This window comes from Colletotrichum aenigma (assembly GCF_013390185.1).
Source record: "Colletotrichum aenigma strain Cg56 chromosome Unknown KSG_Cg56_contig06, whole genome shotgun sequence".
In the NCBI taxonomy this organism is placed as follows: Eukaryota; Fungi; Ascomycota; class Sordariomycetes; order Glomerellales; family Glomerellaceae; genus Colletotrichum; species Colletotrichum aenigma.
Window position 1 is genome coordinate 2690426 of NW_023500912.1, and position 18012 is coordinate 2708437.

Sequence of the window (18012 nt, forward strand, 5' to 3'; positions counted from 1 at the left end):
TGACTCTGGCACCTTCCAAATGAATGAGTCCGACACTGGAAGGCGCAACCTGTTTTAGCCCTTAAAGACTGGACAAGGCGGCCGCACCTTCCTCTTCGTCGCGACTTCCTTCTTTTCTCAGATGAAAGCTCACTACCTACCTACACACCTTACCTAGGTAGCATTTTCTTCTCGGCACTTCCATCCTTCCCACGAAAATTCTGCCAGTCGCCAACTGCACATCGATAATCTCCTACAGACAACAAATTTTTCCTCGCTTCTGAACTTGGATGTGCGAACGATCGACGGGTGATGGCAGACATGCAGACACTTCCCGAACCTGCTAACGGCGATATCTTTGCCTTTGGTGGGAAGTTGACGATCGGCAACGCCGCCACCAACGTGTTCATCATCCACGACACGCGTCCAGGCGGAACGGCGTTGCTGCCGTCCAGCCTCTCGGTCAGCTTCGTCTTGGAGAATGTGTACCACATTGACGGAGCTCTCTTCTCTCGCTATTGCAGCACCCTGGTCGGTGGCACTCTCATCAAAGGCTTGGGTCTCCAAGCCGAGGGGTGCCATTTGGGCGACAGGTCCATCGACACCGTCTACGATGATATTGTCTGCGTTGTGTCTGACCAGGCTGGCTCCAGCTGCTCGATTGGATCTGTAGCTGGGGATTTCGTCTCCGTTACCGATCCTGATGATGCCTGGAAGGACCCCGAACTGCCTCCCAACCTCTCAATCACTCATATTGCTGGACAATCCACCAAGGAGTCTCTCAGAGCAGACGAAGGCAGCCTGGCCAGGGCCATTTCGACCTGGTCCTCGATGAAGTTTACTCCTAGTCAGCCTGGAGTTGGACACACACCAGCAGTTGCGATGGGAACGGACCTCGGTGCTGACAAGAATACGTCCATGCCTTCTCAGCCTTTCGGTAGGTCTTTGCAGGCCAATCCGCAAGAGAATGTCGAGGCACAGCTCCTGAAAGCACTCTCAGAGCTAGACGAGGCCCGCCAGGAGCTTGCCTCTTGGAAGCAGCAAAGCCTGGGTCCCCATCATGAACTTGCTCTGCCAAAAGTGGAGATAAGTCACCCAGAGAACCTCGCTCTTACAGATTCGCAACGCAAGCAACTGCCAGCTCCGGTACCGCTAGCGATTGTCTGTGGTAACTGTGACAGGCCTGGCCACGAGGTTTGCGATTGCATCGGACCAGTGGATGGTCATGGTTTCATCGATGCATGCCCCCTGTGCAACACTCGAGCCCACGGATTCGACGAATGTCCAAAGATGCCGTCTCGCCGCGGCGGCAAGAGCACTAGAAAGGCGATCCGATTTGAGTACCTGGTCCGTCTGCGCTCCAACAAAGCCCCCATCAGATCGCACAACTGCTGGGTTGCCATCTGGGTGCAAGGCGGGATGCCGTCCATCCCCCTTCCTCACACCAAACAGTTCTCACTCAAGTTGAGCCAAAATCCTTCGAGCGCTTATGATGCTCCAGATTGGCGAACTTACGAATACAATCGCCAGAGCAGCAACACATTCAACGAATTGGTTCAAGATCCCGACACGGTACTTCGACCGGGGCAGGCTTGCTCACTCGTGCCTGGGTCACAGACTATCATGGCCACCGGGCAAAGCTACTGCAGTGTCAAGTCCAAGATGCAACGAGCACAGAGCAAGATTGAATCAGTGTATTCAGCTAAGCACGACGATGCTCAGCCCGAAAAGCAGCCGTGCCGCCGTCAACCTCAGACGCAACGAAAGAAACAAGCCGCATTGAAGCAATCGAAGAAGACCAAGAAGAAGCAACACGCCCGAAATTTACCAGATGAAGAGGAGTCTAAGGACAAGGTCATGAGAGAAGCGGGAGATATTCCCAGTTTTGCCACAGGAGCAAACTGCACCATACTGCAGCGGCCGCTTCCAACTCTCCCCGCCAGGGAACACATTCCATTTATCAAGCAAGAGCCTGTGGACTACTGAAGGAGCTAAACATGACTTCACGAATCAAGACTGGCGAATTTACTATTTGTCATGAGGCCGTGTTGACAGCGCTGTCTGCATGTACGGGGTAATCAACGCATTGGGAACGGACGACAGACTTTTACTTCTTTGCGCAGCCATCGTCTGACGCTTAGTTATCATTATGTTCTCTAGGAATTCTCCAGATCATTAATGCAATGGCTTGCTGAGTTCGGAATTTCCTTCATTACTTCAAAGACTTTTTGATGTTTCGTGGTGATCAAAGCGAGCCATGCCACCGGCCGTTACTTATGCCTGCGGATATGTTTCAATAATCTTGCCAAGCTCGATAAAAGATACAGAGCATCGGCGAAGATAGGTTTGGACGAACACAGCTTCTCAACTGCGCCGCAATCAAGTAAACCCATCCACACCAGTATCCAAAGGCAGAAAAGCATGCGCTACACCGACCTCTGAGAACTGTTGGCAACTGAACGACTCGGCGCCGACAGCCTGGGCTCGTATACACCATGACTATATACTATGAAGAACACGACGCGCTCGTTTTCGTTCGGGTGTGAATGCGATTCGCTGCTCGTATCGCGGGCTGATGGCAGGGCCCGATAGCAGCGAGAGCCCGGGAGGGTGGTCGACTGTTCCTGCAATGAAACGCGCGGCAGTACAGGCAGAGAACCGCAGGATGGTCTGGCTTGCGGGTATAGTTTCCCATGGCGCACCCCTCACGACTTTGACTGCGGGAAGGTTCGTGCTACGGATTACCGTCTGATGTTGTGGTGCGGAGGACAGCTTGCGGGAGGTTTCCCGTTTTGGCTTTTGCGTTGCCTAGATTGCTTATTTAGTCGTCTTGTGGAGAAATTTGTCGGTCTGATTAGCGGGAATGAGGAGTCATTGAGACAGGGTAACGCTGTGTAGAGGTTGTCGTGTTCGGAACGACTGACAATGAGAGTTTCTGGATGCCTTGAGCAAATGAAGGAGCTGGGGCATCGACACGTGGGCCGCTTTGCCCCTGAAGCTAACAAGCAGAAAAAAGTATGAATACCACGACGAGTCCAGACCTCTTGTTTGAAAAGGTGGTAGGTGTGTAGCGTCAGTAGTATCTATGGTGTTGGAATTAATCGCAACTGACACAACATGGCGGTGACCACTCTGATGCTCCAGGCTTTCGGCCTCGTCCTTCTTGCTGTAAGTGCCTCCCGCCGTAAACGTTCGAGATGCCTTCATTGTCACGTCCTCGGAATCTTTGTGACCGAAACTCACATAAATTAGACGTCCATCTACACCGTCTCCTATGTCGTCTACAACATCTTCTTCCACCCGCTCCGCCATTTCCCCGGACCTCTCCTGATGCGCGCAACCCGTGCCGCGTACTGCTACAGACTCGTCCGCGGCACAATCTCCTTCGACATGCTCGACCTCCACCGCCGCTACGGCCCCGTCGTACGCGTCGCGCCGGACGAGCTGGCGTTCTCGGACGCGGACGCCTGGAAGGTGATCTTCGGCCACAAGGTCGGGGCCAACGCTGGGGGCGGCGTCGCCGGCACGTTTGAGAAGTCGGACACGTTCTACCGGCCGATCCCGGGCTTGCCCCGGGACATCATCACGGCGCTGGGGCCGCAGCACGCTGCGCTGCGGCGGCAGATGGCGCATGGGTTCAGCGACCGCGCGCTGAGGGAGCAGCAGCCTGTTATCATGAAGTATGTGGACCTCTTCATACAGCGGCTCAAGGAGCAGGCGGCGAGGCAGTCGGCGGCTTCTATACATGAGGCTACGCCGTTTGTGAGGAAGGGGGATGAGGAGCCGGTGAACCTGACGCTGTGGTATAATTACTGCACGTTCGACATCATTGGCGACCTCGCGCTCGGGGAGCCATTCGGGTGTCTGGACAATTCGGACTATCACCCGTGGGTGCGGACCGTGTTCCAGATGGTGCGGGTGGGCGTGGCGTTCCAGACGGCGAACCACTACTCGTGGCTGCGGAGAATCATCACGGCGGCGCTGTCGACGGAGGCGATGCACCGGCGGAGAGAGGAGCAGCGGGAGATGACGATGCAGAAGGTGCTGAGGCGGATCGAGCTAGGCAAGAGCGGGCCGAGATCGGACTTGGTGGAGGGTTTGTTGAAGAAGAAGGATGAGTGGGTGAGTTTTCTTCTATCTTACTTGACTTCTTACAAGCAAACAAGTGGCATCTTTATCGTTGAAGAGCGTATAGAACATGTCGCTAGACGAGCTCGAGGCGAATAGCAGCATCCTCATCATCGCCGGCTCCGAGACCACGGCAACGGTCTTGGCCGGGGTCACATACCTGCTGCTCAAGAACCGGGACAAGATGAAGAAGCTGGTGGAGGAGGTGCGGACGATGTTTGCGTCCGAGGAGGAGATTGACCTCACATCGGTGAACAGGTTGACGTACATGCTGGCTTGCCTGGACGAGGCGCTGCGTATGTATCCGCCAGTACCCACGGGGCTGCCGAGGGAGGTGCCCAAAGGCGGGGCGACAGTTTGCGGGCAGTACATCCCAGAGAATGTGAGTTGTTGACGGCGGTCGAGCGATCAGGAATTGTGGCCGAGATGAAAAGGAGGTTTGCTGCTGGATGTTCGCTGACCAGCTTACGCAGACTATCGTTGCGATTCACCAGTGGGCCACCTACCACGACGAGAGAAACTTCAAGAACCCGTTCAAATTCCATCCGGAGCGCTTTTTGGGAGACCCGGAGTATGCGACGGACAAGAGAGAGGCGTTGCAGCCGTTCCACCTGGGGCCTCGGAATTGCCTTGGACGAAAGTGAGTCTCTCTATCCTTTGTTCGCTGCTGTTCCACGTCTCCTTAGCATTGCATGGTATCTTTCGGAGGGAAGAGACCAGCCAGAGGCTAACCGTGACCAGCTTGGCCTACGTCGAGATGAGAATCATGCTGGCGAGGATGATTTGGAACTTTGACTTGGTGCTCGCCGACGACAGCCAGGATTGGATGGAGAGACAGATGATCTATGTGTTGTGGGCCAAGGGCGCGCTCAACGTGTACTTGAAGCCTGTTGTGAGAAACTGAGAATCTTAGAGTTAGAACAGCGGCTGAGATAAGAGGGAAAAGAGGGCTCAACCTGGTCACCGACCGGCTCCGTGCCGGTACCCATTCGGTGCGGAGACCCACCGCCCGGTTATGGAGATACCACGCCGAGCACCCCTCGTCAGACAGCATCACAGGCAGAAAATTGGACATGACCATTGTTCGTAATCGTTGAAAATTCTTCATTCGTGCCCCCGTGTGGGGGATGTGGTATTCAATACGCTTCATCTCTACTGTGGCACTTCAAGCCTGCCCGTAAGACTCCAAAAACTCCGCTGAAGACTTTTTAAGCACTGCCGCCCTAAGCAAGACTGTCTGCTTCCGTCCCTTCCCTTATGTAGCGCGTATATACCCTTGAGGGAGGAAAGGCGCATTTTCTTGAGTAAATCCCTTTTTCCCCATCCATACCCAATAACTTTTGCCTCAACCATTTTCCATATATATTCCCATCACATCATCATTTCAAGCTGTTGCTCGCCATTTCTCAGGCGAACAGCTTCTTCTCGTAAGACTCCATGTTCACGTTACCCTCCATCTGGGCACTGGCAGTGCGCAGCTCGAAGCGGAGAATGCCGTTGTCAACAGACTCGCGGAGCTCCTTGAGAGACTGGATACCGCAGTCCTGCATGGAGTGCTTGAGACCGGCAGCCAGGTAGGGGATGAACTTGGAGATAGGTCTGCAGCGCGGTCAGCATAATGGTCAGTACAGCAAAACGGAGAGGAAACGCACCCTCTGTGAGCAACGGAGCCAGTGACACCCTGAGCAACAAGGACGCTGTCGCCCTCGGAGAAGTAGCGGGCAGTGCCAGCGTTGCTCTTTTGGCTGTCCTTGCCGCCGTTGCCGGCCTTCTTGTCCTGCATGGCGTCGATGGAACCCATACCACGGTAGGCCTTGACGAGCTTACCCTCGCGGGAGACGAAGGAGGTACCGGGGGACTCGGTGGTACCGGCCAGGAGACCGCCCATCATGACGGTGGAGGCACCAAGGGAGAGACCCTTGACGACGTGGCCGACGTTCTGGACACCACCGTCGGCGATGCAGGGAACGCCGAAGCGAGCAGCGAAGCTGCTGACGGAGTGGACGGCAGCAGCCTGGGGCCGGCCGACGGCCATGACCTCCTGGGTAATGCAGGCAGAGCCGGAGCCCATACCGATACGGAGGCCGTCAACACCAGCCTCAATGAGGGTAGCGGCCTGCTCGCGGGTAACGACGTTTCCGCCAATGACGTCGACGCCGGGGAACTCGTTCTTGATCCACTTGATCATATCAACCTGGTACATGGAGTTACCCTGGGAGGAGTCGAGGATGACGACGTCGAGACCGGCATCGACGAGGAGGCGGAGACGCTCCTTGTCCTCGGGACGAGTGCCAATGGCAGCACCACATAGGAGCTGCTTGCTGTCGGGCAGCTTGGAGGCCAGGGGGAAGTGCTGGTTCTTGTTCAAGTCGGAGCGGGAGATCATGGAGACGAGGTTGAAGTCCTTGTCGACGATGGGCAGCTTGCCCTTCTTAGACTTGGCGAGGATCTTGTTGGCCTCGACAAGGTCGATACCGGAGGGGGCGGTGATCAGGTCAGTGACCATGACGTTGGCGATAGACTGGTTGGAGTCCTCCTCGAACTGGATGTCACGGTTGGTGACGATGCCGAGCAGCTTGGAGCCAAGCTTGCCGTTCTCTGTTCACGGTGATTAGCCATGGCTCGCTAACAGACGTGGACACATTCTCTCTGGTAGAAGAAGCTGGGATCATAGTAAAGTGTCTCCGCATGACGACATGGTCGTCTTTTGGTGGAACGAAAGTTATAATTGAAAAGGTTTGTAATCATGTAGAGCTGGGGGTAGGAAGAAATTTTCGAGGGAAATACTGACCAGTAACGGGGAAACCACCGAAACCCCACTTCTCCTTGAGAGCCTTCGCCTCGCCGACGGTGGTGTCGCGGCTGATGACGACGGGGTCGAGGATGAAGCCGTTCTCGTAACGCTTGACCTTGCGGACCATGTCGGCCTGGGCCTCGGGGGAGCAGTTGTGGTGGATGATTCCCAGACCACCCTGGAGAGCGATGGCAATGGCCATCTCGTGCTCAGTGACGGTGTCCATAGGGGAGGAGACGAAGGGGGTCTTGAGGGTGACCCGCTTGGTGACGGGAGAGTCCAGAGTGACGGCAGAGGCAGGGAAGCCAATGTAGCCGGGAAGGAGCAGGAAGTCGTTGTAGGTCAGACCACCGTGCTTCTTAGTGTCCATGAGCTCGTTGATGTCTAGGCCATCACGGCTCTCGTACTCCTTGAGGACCTGGAGGGCGGACTTGGAGTCCAGCACCTTGGCGCCGTTGATACCGTTGGTGGAAGGCATTTTTTCAGCGTCTTCCAAAGAAAAACAAAGGGGTATAATGGAGGAGAAAAGAAAAGTACGGAGTTGAAGAACTGCTAGTCTTTCGAAAGAGTACACAGAGTAGTTGAGCTCGATTTCGAAGACTAAGGTTAGATAGGTCTCTTCTTCCCGTAAGAAAGAAGGAGAAAAAGTTTCGAGACGACACCCCGCAGGAAATTTTTTAATGGGATTGGGACCCTGCGCGGTGCGCGACCGGCGGATGGAGGGGCAGGAGGGGCAGGCGGTGAGGAGCCACAGTGCGGCGCAACTCATGCAACGGCCGCTTCACTGTGCCAAGAATGGCCTGACCGAGGCCTGAACACCGACTCTGGCCGCATGTTTGCTAGGGAAGCTGCATGCGCATTACAGTTCACGCCTGTAAGTTGCATGCAAAAAATTGCAGCTGCTATGGGACGCGGTTGATACGCGGACCAGCGCGTACGTCCCGTCCTAGATGAGTTTGGCGTCTTGGGTTGCATCGATAAGAGTCTCAGCAGTGCTCCTAAGAGAGGCACAGTAAAGCTGTGGATTAGCTAAGCTCGGCAATCGTTGGACCCTATGAAGCAAGTCTGGGAGCAACCCTTGGAGAAGAAAACGAAGTCTACGGGGCTTTCCATTATGAAGCAAGAAGGGTTATTTACGCAGCATGGCAACGCGGGCAAAGCTTCTTGGTTCGGGGACGACAACAAGGGAAAACAACTTCTGTTGTTCGGGACTCGCGTTGCAAAGTTTGGAGTCTTTGGTTGGCTAGAGCAACAGATGCAGGACAACCCTTGCTCGGGTTGAATGCAGCTGCTGGGCTGAGCCTGACACGAAGGGCAGCAAGCATGTCTGTTTGAACTGAAGAGCTGTCCCAGTCACCACGATGCGGTCGATAGGGGCGGAAAGCCAGAGCATCAGCGTTGAGCTTCGATCCTCAGGTCTCGTCCAGTTTTACTTTTGCTTTTCCTCTGAGTCTAGTTGAAACTGGTGAGGCACTCGGTGCAGTAGTAGGCTGCACACGAGAAAAAAGACAGATGTGGCTTTTGGTTGCAGCAGCCACAAGTATCGGTTCTCTCGGCTCATGTCATACGGACATGAGCCACAACGTCTGTGTGTCAATTTAATCGGGTGCTAGAGATGGCACGCCGAGCGCCGTCTCCCGCAACTTTCGCTCTCTGACGGAGCACGACAACCATGCTGAGCTCTGATTGGTCGAACCCAGTACACCGAAAAAAGGAACAAAGAAAAGAAAAACAACCACTGGTTTATGAATGGACTATCAAGACCAGAACACCCTGTTTCGAAACGCCTGATCCCATTTGCTAAGTCGCAAAGTCTTGCAAACGGAGCATGCCTGCTTCCATGGCCTTGAAGAGGATTTCCAGATAGATTGGCCTACCTATAGTAAGGTATCCGTACCCATTGAGCGATCTCAACTTGTTTGCTGTGTGAATGAAGCGATTGCAAACGAGAAGAGCTTCGAGAAACCGTCAAAAACATAGCACAACTGGCCTTCACATGATCTGTTGCCCAGCACTTATCCTGGCCCCAAGGCTGTGCCCTGGCAATGAAGAACTCTCCCAATTTTCCATCGATGGTTGAATATCGGTTTCTTGGACGACAGCACCCAGGCCAGGATGGTCGACGTGTCGCCGAGCAGAATGGGGCAGACAATGACATGTGTCGAATCGGTGGAGGCGTGCTCATCCACGATCCCCCGGGGACGTGCCTGAACCACGTTCTGGTAGATCCCGTCGTCCACATCGTCCTTGCAATGTTGGGCATCTTTGCGACTGCCCTGCGCAGAAGCGCCAGTCCAGGCCCAGAGAAAGCAGACGACAAGCCAATTGACAGAGGGCGGAGGCGGGGCGGAGGGCCGTGCAACGGAAGATTCGCTCGACAAGTCTCCACTTTAAAAAGCCGGGCGGGTGCGACGCAGGGGCCACTCGAGTGACTAGCCACCAGAATTTCTGGGCGTTTTTTGACTGGGCACTCAGTGTTGGACACACCCTGGTTGCAAGGGGGCTGGTTGCCGCAGTCCGCTTACCTCTTGCAGCAGTAAACAAACAAACTGCCTTATCAGGTCCCGTCGCCCTCCCCCTCCTCCCCTCCATCCACCATTGCCCGACCTTCAAACGACCCAACATCCCACCCACACTTGGTCGTTGACGAGATTGCGACCACGCTTGTCAATTGTAGTGGCTGGTGGGTTGCCATCATTAATCGTCCTTGACAAACAAGGCCAATATTTCTTTCCCGTCATCGTTGTCGACGTTGCCCTTGCAGCGCCATCAACCGTCGACTTATTCTCTTTGTTTGCGCAGTGCGCGCCGAGTCCGAACTTCATTCCTCCTCCTCGCGCTCAAAGCGCCGCCGCAGGTCGCTTCGGAATTTCCAACTTTGCTCTCTCGTCTTGTTTGGTCCTTTTCGAAGCACCATAGAACCGAGAGAAGACCAATAGTCCGCCCGACCCGGACCCGAGACCAAAGGTCGAACATAATTCAACTCATCGCATACCATACGACGTCCGAAAAAGGCGCCCCAATGTTGTCATCCGAATTCCTGAGCCCACAGATTCTTCAGCGCAGGCTTCCTCCGGTATCCTAATCATTTCATCGCCCAACATGTCGTACCGGCCACACCCTCTCAGACAGTCACATACTCTGGACTACCCCAGCAACATCAATCGGCAGTCCTCCACAACCTCCTCCGTTGCCTCGTCAGGGTACTCTCTATACTCCGATAACAGCCGAGCCAGCACCCAGATTTCGTCGGTTTCCAGCGGATACACTCATAAGAGAGGCAAGAGTGATGGTTCCCGTCTTCACCACGTATCGTTCGGAGGAGAGAATCTTGACCACAAGAAGGACGAGAACCTCTATTCTATGGCCCGACAATCACTTCGCCCGCTTGCTCAAGCTCCCGCCCCGACATCATCCACACCTTCGTCCCCGACACCCTCGACACCTTCTCCTCCTCGTCACAGACCTCGCCACGAGCGCACACAAACCGTCGACATTGGCAAGCTATCACATACCCAATATGACGGTAGCACATCTCCCACACCGCTGTCCCGAACGCTCACAATTCGGCCAAACTCGATGTTGCTCAGCCGTTCCGATACCATTCGAGCAGGAAGTGCCGCTCTTCCTCACGCCCATGAACCCCCGGCACCCGTCCACTCGGCAGCACTAGCCAGACCGGATCTCGAAAAGCTTGGCCGTTCATCAACAAGCCAGCTCCGTACTCTGTCCAAGCTCGCTCAGTCCGAATCCGCTGAGGATTTCACCATTACTTCGCCAGCACAGGAGGTGGTAGGACTTAGGGGCCGCCGCAGACTACAGAGAGCTGAACAGCCGAATAACAATCGCCAACGAGCCGGTGGCTATGGCTGGGAAGGCAGAAATTGGATGGACAAACAACGCCAGTTTCTCCAGGCCTACGAGTATCTCTGCCATATTGGTGAAGCAAAGGAGTGGATTGAAGACGTTATTCACAGGGCAATTCCTCCTATTGTTGAGCTTGAAGAAGCTCTCCGAGATGGAGTCACACTCGCAGAGGTTGTCGAAGCTCTCAACCCTGAACGTCGGTTCCGTATCTTTAGGCACCAAAAGCTGCAATTCCGACATTCCGACAACATTGCCATTTTCTTTCGATACCTCGATGAAGTCGAGCTCCCTGACCTCTTCAGATTCGAGTTGATCGACTTGTACGAGAAGAAAAACATCCCTAAAGTCATCTACTGTATCCACGCTCTGAGTTGGCTCCTATTCAGAAAAGGAATTGTCGACTTTCGCATCGGCAACCTCGTTGGTCAGCTCGAGTTTGAGCACCACGAGCTTGAGGCCATGCAGAAAGGCCTTGATAAACTCGGGGTTAATATGCCCACTTTCGGTAATATGGGAGCTGATTTTGGTGTGGAGCCTGCGACCCCGGAGCCAGAGGAGACTGAAGACGAAAGGATCGACCGCGAGTTGGCAGAGAACGAGGAGTCCATTGTGGAGCTCCAAGCTCAAGTTCGCGGTGCCGTTGTGAGGATGCGCCTGGGAGACACTATGCAGCAGCTTTGGGACGCCGAGCACATGCTCATCGATCTTCAATCTCGTATCAGAGCTGATTGGTCACGTCAAATCGTCGGCTACCGGCTTCAGATGAGACGTTTTGCCGTCGATCTCCAAAGCACTGCCCGCGGATTCCTCGTTCGAAACCGGATGGCCAACAAAGAACGTTTCTGGAAAGGTTTGGAGCCCGACATCCTGGAGCTTCAAAGTCTTATTCGGGCCAAGAAGGTCCGCGACGAGGTACGAGACCAGAGATCTCAGTTGGTTCAGCATGCCGGCCCCGTTCGAGAAATCCAAGCAGCGTTTAGGGGCTTCTTGGTCCGCAAGGAGCTCGTTACTCAGCAGCAAGAGACTGTTCAGACTTCTGGAGAGGTTCGAGACCTCCAGGCGGCAGTTCGCGGAATGCTGTTGAGAGGACGCGTTTCTGATGACCTCCACCTCCTGGACAGACAAGTCGACAGCATTACTAGCCTGCAGGCTGCTGCTCGGGCTTTGCTGACTAGAAGCCAGATATCGCTGGAGCAAGAGCATCTCCAAGCCTTTGCACCGCAGTGGACTGCGCTCCAAGCCGCGTTCAGGGGCAAGTCAGTTCGCTCAGACGTCGCAGCCACCAAGGCTGAACTGGGTCAACACGCCTCGGAAATCGAGAACCTTCAAGCCCACATCCGTGCCGGGGCCGTACGGCGTGATGTCGCGCAATTGCTCGATGAGCTCAGCAGCCACGAATCTGCTATCATCGATCTGCAATCCATCTCCCGCGGGACGCTTGAGCGACGCCGTATTGCCGCTGATCAGGACGCTCTCATCCGTGTCGAGCCCAAGATTACCAAGTTACAGGCTCGCATCAGAGGCCAACTGCACCGCCAGCAGCACCATGCACTCCTAGAGGAACTTGAGTCCCACACCGCCGAAGTTGAGAAGCTGCAGGGTCTGGCCCGCGCCATGATGGTGAGAGGCAATGTCTTTGACCTCATCTCTAACATCGAGGCCGAGGATGCAGCCATCACCGAGATCCAGGCCGCTGCCAAGGCTTTCACCGTTCGCGCCAAGTTCCAGGAGAAGAAGCGCTTCTTTAAGGAGAACATGGAAAAGGTCGTCAAGATCCAAAGTCTTGTCAGAGCCAAGATTCAAGGTGATGCGTACAAGAGTCTTACCCATGGCAAGGACCCACCAGTCAACGCTGTCAAGAACTTCGTGCACCTGCTCAACGACAGTGACTTTGATTTCAACGAGGAGATCGAGTTTGAGAGGATGCGCAAGACCGTGGTTCAGCAAGTCCGTCAGAACGAGATGCTCGAACAGTACATCGATCAACTCGACATCAAGATCGCACTTCTCGTGAAGAACAAGATCACACTGGATGAAGTTGTGAGACACCAGAGCAACTACGGCGGCAGCTCAATCGGCCTCTTGGCCAATGCTTCCATGTCTTCCACCAACCACTTCGACTTGAAGGCCCTCAACAAGAGCTCCCGCAAGAAGCTGGAATCCTACCAGCAGCTCTTCTTCAACCTCCAGACTCAGCCGCAATATCTTGCGCGACTGTTCAAGCGGATCCGTGAGCAAGGAACACCCGAGAAGGAATGCAAGAGAATCGAACATCTCATCATGGGTCTCTTTGGTTATGCTCAGAAGCGGCGTGAGGAGTACTATCTCCTGAAGCTTCTCGCCAGAGCCATGAGAGAGGAGGTGGAGAGCAGCAGAACGTTGCAGGACTACCTTCGCGGCAATTACTTCTGGACCAAGGTTCTTGGCAACTACACCCGATCTCCTCGCGATCGCAAGTTCTTGCGTGAACTTCTCGGCCCCATTGTCCGCGATAACATTGTTGAGGACCCCGCCCTCGACCTTGAGAGCGACCCCCTGCAGATTTACAGAGCTGCCATCAACAATGAGGAGCTGCGGACCGGCCGTCCAAGCCGGCGTCCGCTGGACGTTCCGCGTGAGGTTGCTATCAAAGACCCTGAAACCAGAGACCTCTTCATCGACCATCTGCGCGACCTTCGGGAGATTTGCGATCAGTACCTGTTGGCTTTGGAAGACCTTCTGCCCAAGATGCCATACGGCCTTCGTTTCCTTTGCCGACAGATGTACGAGAATCTCTGCCAGCAATTCAAGAAGGATCCGCAACACCACCACCTCCAAGTTGTCACCAACTGGATCTGGCGTTTCTACCTGCAGCCTGCGGTTACCTCACCAGAGAATGTCGGTGTCATTGAGAAGCAATTAAGTCCCCTCCAGAAGCGCAATCTGGGTGAGGTTGCAAAGGTCCTCGGTCAGATCGCGTCTAGCAGACCTTTCGGCGGCGAGAACATCTATCTGCAACCCCTCAACGCATTTGTTCAGGAGTCGTGCGAGCGTCTGGCGGAGATTACCCACGAGCTCATCTCTGTTCCCGATGCCGAACGCAACTTTGACATTGACGAATTCAACGATCTGTATTCGAAGCACAAGCCCACCCTTTACATCAAGATGCCAGACATCTTCGCCATCCACAACCTTGTCGCTAGCGAGCTGCCGTCAATATGCCCAAACAGAGACGACATCGTTCGTGAAATCCTGCAGGATCTCGGTAGTGCTAAGAACAACGAGAACGAGATGCTTGCGGCGGGATCATCAGATATTCAAATGTACCTGACACCGAAGCTGCACGACGTCGAAGATCCAGATGCAGAGGTTAAGGCACTCTTCATGGAGACGAAGCGATGCATCTTGTACATTATCCGTGTACAGACGGGCGCCAACCTCCTGGAGATTCTCGTCAAGCCGATCTCGGATGAAGACGAGCACAAGTGGCTGTCAGTCCTGCGCGACGACTTTGCAAACGAAGACAGCACGAAGGGCGCATACTCGGACGCCCACATGGTGGACGTGACACGCATGTCCTACTACGACCTCAAGCGGACTGCGTTGGAGAACATCATGAGACTGGAGCACATGGGTAGAATTTCCAAGCACAACTACTACCAGGACATCCTCAACGCCATCGCCCTCGATATCAGGACCAAGAGCCGAAGACGTGTGCAACGCCAGCGTGAGCTCGAAGGCGTCAGGTTGACCCTTTCCAACCTTCACGAGAAGGCCAAGTACCTCGAGCAGCAACGCAAGAGCTACGACGACTACATTGAATCTGCCATGATAACGCTGCAAAAGAACAAAGGGTAAGTCATTTTCTAATGTCACAACTGAGTCCACAATGACCCCGGACGGATCTCCCTCCTTCATCCACCTCCCCACATTATAAGCACGGTCCAAGTGTGTCGCCATCGGCTGACTAAATTTCGTCATGAACAGAAAGAAACGGTTCCTGCTTCCGTTCACCAAGCAATACAACCATCAGCGCGAGCTGGAACGCAGCGGGCGGGTCCCCAAGTTTGGCAGTTACAAATATAGCGCTCGGGCTCTCGCGGAGAAAGGCGTGCTCGTCGGATGGAGTGGCGTCACCGACTGGGAGAGAGTCAACCTCACCATTTCTTGTGATGAGGTTGGCGTGTTCAACCTCGAGGGCTCTCGTGGCCACATCCAGATGCCGGGAGCCAGCGCCTCCGTACCGATTGAGGGTCTTCTGCAGGCTCAGTTCGAAGCCCACCAGTTCATGAACCTCTTCGAGGGCAACCTCAAGCTGAACGTCAACTTGTTGTTGCATCTCCTGTACAAGAAATTCTACCGCACGCAATAAACAAGCGCGAGTGGCAGCAAAACAAACAGCAATGAGACATGGCTTGACGGGATGACTTGGGCATGGAGCGGTGTCGCGGGCGTGCGGATCTTTTTCTCTTACCCTCTTCGTTGGGACGCATCAAAACGAAGCATGTTACTTGGGCCGCATATTGGGTTGACTTGACACAGCAAGGCGAGGGCGGGTTCGGTCATCTTTACCTTTTTTTCTTTCCTTTTCTTTTTCAAGATTGCATTGCGGGGAAAACAAAAATTCGATCAACTGGGAGAGACATTGCTTGTAGGAGTAGGTATGTACGAGGAACACACACGAACACAACGACAACGGCAACACACGCACAGACATTCGTTGGGTGTTGTAGAGAATCGCTCCCATTCCCAAAGTGGCTTGAAGGAGGACTGCCGAAGTAGGGGAAGCGGGGAGCAAGAAAGGCCTGGGGAGAAGGCGGCAGCGGAAGGCAAGGGACATTGGGAGCACGATGGGACTGGGCATGGGAATGGGAATGGGACGGGGTTGGATGGATGCATATGTCGCACGCGAGACTAAGAGCGGCGAGAACTATGCTACTTAACTAGTTGATACCTTTTTGAATGTTAACCCGCATTGTTGAATATCTTTGTGCATGTGATATGTGTGTGGCCGATGCGTAAACGTGAACAATGTGTTTGAAGATGAGTGGCTGTGATACGTGCGATAGATAGCTAATGCACTTGCAACTGCTCCCTCCCCCCGACGCTGGCCGCACGCCCTGGACACCACCATTTTTGGATCAATGGACTTGGAAGACTGGAAGGGGGAGAAAAAAAAAAAAAAAAAGAGTTTCTGGAGCTTGAAGGAAACGTGTACAATGTGTTTGAAAATGAGTGGTTCGTTTAGTTGATCGAAGGGGGTGGTGACGCTTTCCCCCACTACACTCTACGATTCTCAGCGTGACAGCCTTGTAGGTTTGTGGACGTTGGGTGCGCGCGTGAGCTGAATTGTTGTGGATTTTGCGCCAAGCGTTCGACGGCGAAACGCGAAGGGGTGGTCATGTGAGGCCTATTTCGAGACTTGAGATGATGAAAGGAAAGGGAAATCCGGGGTAAGGATAATGGGTCGCTATTGGTGAGGGCACGAGATCACGAGAGGTTGGCCGTTGCGGCTCCTCTGGATGGGAAGTCCTGGTGGGAGACTTTTCTACGGGTGATGTTGACAAGGGACCCAGCCAAGACCATGATGAGGCGGGCGGGGCTGTGAGGGACGACGAGGGAGGGTGATGGGGGAGGAGAGTGTGAGTGGTTGCGATAGCCGTGTGGGAAAGAATTAAAGGGGGGCGTGATGTTCTAGGCCGATCATCGATCGCAAGCCGCCGTGGCCGATTCACGGGAAGAATTTCAGACGGACTTTCTGTGTTGCTTGGTAGATTATCATATTCCACTTTGTTCATAAGAGGGGCAACGCCGGCTGGGTTGGGTGACGGGGGAGATGCAAGGTCTGGGGATGTTTGGTGTTAGTTGTTTCGCTGTTATGGAGATGTGCTGGATTGGTGCATAATCTGTCAGCCTTCTCGACGAGGGAAGGTTGGGTTCGTTGGCGCGCGATGCAAGATGGTGGGCATGGCAGAGGACCCCTGGGCTTGTCTTGGTTCGGGACTCGGTGAGTGGGTTGTTGGAGGTGGACTGGTGGTTTGTCTTTGTCTGATGCAGGTTGAAGCGAGCGGCCAGGTTCGGGATGTGCATCTGGTTTGCTTGGGAGGCGCAGCGCGAAGTAGCTTGGCGTGATATGCGTGTTGCGGGATGTTCGGGGAACACAAGCGCAGCAGGTCTAGCCCAGTCACTGCTTGCCAGTGAGTGGCAGGATAGCTGCACATCAGTCACCTAAGGCGGCGACCGTCTTTGCCAATGGCGCTGATTCCAAAACGCCATTTATGCATTTAGTGGGTGAGACGGGGGGAGTGATGACCATCAGATGATCACCCAATACCATGCAGGCGGACTGTAAAGGGGCGCGAGTGAGGAGGACAACAGCCGAAAACGAAGATGAGCCATGGCACTGCTGATGGTCGGGGATGAGGGGGCACCGGGGCAGAGCAGACGGAAGAGCAGGGCAACGAAAAATCCCGTGGATGGATCGCCGGGCATTTTGTGATCCTCGCATCCCTTGATGGAAGCTCGGGAAGATGGAGCCTTGATGGCGCTGTTCCTGCAGGCGAATGGATGGATTTGGTCGACGATGAAACGAATCGAAAGCAACTTGACTCGGATTCCGCTGTTTTAGTTGATGAAGCAATAACGGAGTGCGATGATGTGATTGCGGCATGGCTGACGGGATGGACGCCGGGGCCACCTTCGCCAGCGGTAAAAGTAGAAATCAGATTTCGAATACGGAGAGCTGGCGCGTGCGTCACGCTTCCTTGGCTTAGCAAGCATGGGTCGAAAGCCAGATGATTCAGAAAGGCGGTCTTTTTGGCATTGCGGCGCAACATGCTCCACGTCTCACGGTAAGGCGAGAGAAAAGAAGGCAATGGCGTGACCGAGCAGCCGTAAAGGCAACCCCGCAATTGCGGGGTCGGAGGCGGCTCCAAGTCGGAGCTGGACGCCATCACGACATTTCCTAAGCTTCCCGATGGTGGAATCGCGACGCCCTTGGTGATCAGCTGCGAGATGTGCGTGGCCCAGAAATGCCTCCCGCCAAAATCTCAGGGGCGCTGGTGTAAAACCCGGAGAAGGCGTGGATGCTTGCGATGGCGACATCGGCTGTTGCTCCGAAGGCCCGTTTCTCACCCACACCGAGCGAGTCTGGAGAGAGTGCCCCGTTCACTGCAATTCGTAACCACGGCGTTGGTGTCGTGTGTCCTACCCTACATGCGTATACTGGGGCTTTTTTTCGGGGGCCGTGGAGAGCCCAGAGATGC

General features: G+C 54.6%; 4 protein-coding genes across 4 annotated transcripts; 3 read left to right on the top strand and 1 right to left on the bottom strand.

Annotated features, from left to right (window-relative positions):
- Positions 1 to 300: 300 nt before the first annotated feature.
- Positions 301 to 1965, top strand: CGCA056_v009768 (uncharacterized protein; the record flags this gene model as incomplete). The annotated part of the gene is made up of 1 exon (XM_037325015.1): positions 301 to 1965. The coding sequence occupies one exon, from the start codon at positions 301 to 303 to the stop codon at positions 1963 to 1965; it is 1665 nt and encodes a 554-aa protein (XP_037176701.1).
- Positions 1966 to 3096: 1131 nt separating this feature from the next.
- On the top strand, positions 3097 to 5011 carry PbP450-1-3 (Cytochrome P450 monooxygenase 1; the record flags this gene model as incomplete). The annotated part of the gene is made up of 5 exons (XM_037325016.1): positions 3097 to 3147; positions 3232 to 4101; positions 4175 to 4489; positions 4581 to 4747; positions 4849 to 5011. The coding sequence occupies 5 exons, from the start codon at positions 3097 to 3099 to the stop codon at positions 5009 to 5011; spliced, it is 1566 nt and encodes a 521-aa protein (XP_037176369.1).
- Positions 5012 to 5513: 502 nt separating this feature from the next.
- CGCA056_v009770 (Inosine-5'-monophosphate dehydrogenase) lies at positions 5514 to 7379 on the bottom strand (the record flags this gene model as incomplete). Its single annotated transcript, XM_037325017.1, has 3 exons — positions 5514 to 5706; positions 5760 to 6705; positions 6899 to 7379. The coding sequence occupies 3 exons, from the start codon at positions 7377 to 7379 to the stop codon at positions 5514 to 5516; spliced, it is 1620 nt and encodes a 539-aa protein (XP_037176536.1).
- Positions 7380 to 10003: 2624 nt separating this feature from the next.
- Positions 10004 to 15119, top strand: rng2 (Ras GTPase-activating-like protein rng2; the record flags this gene model as incomplete). Its single annotated transcript, XM_037325018.1, has 2 exons — positions 10004 to 14601; positions 14735 to 15119. The coding sequence occupies 2 exons, from the start codon at positions 10004 to 10006 to the stop codon at positions 15117 to 15119; spliced, it is 4983 nt and encodes a 1660-aa protein (XP_037176632.1).
- Positions 15120 to 18012: the final 2893 nt, after the last annotated feature.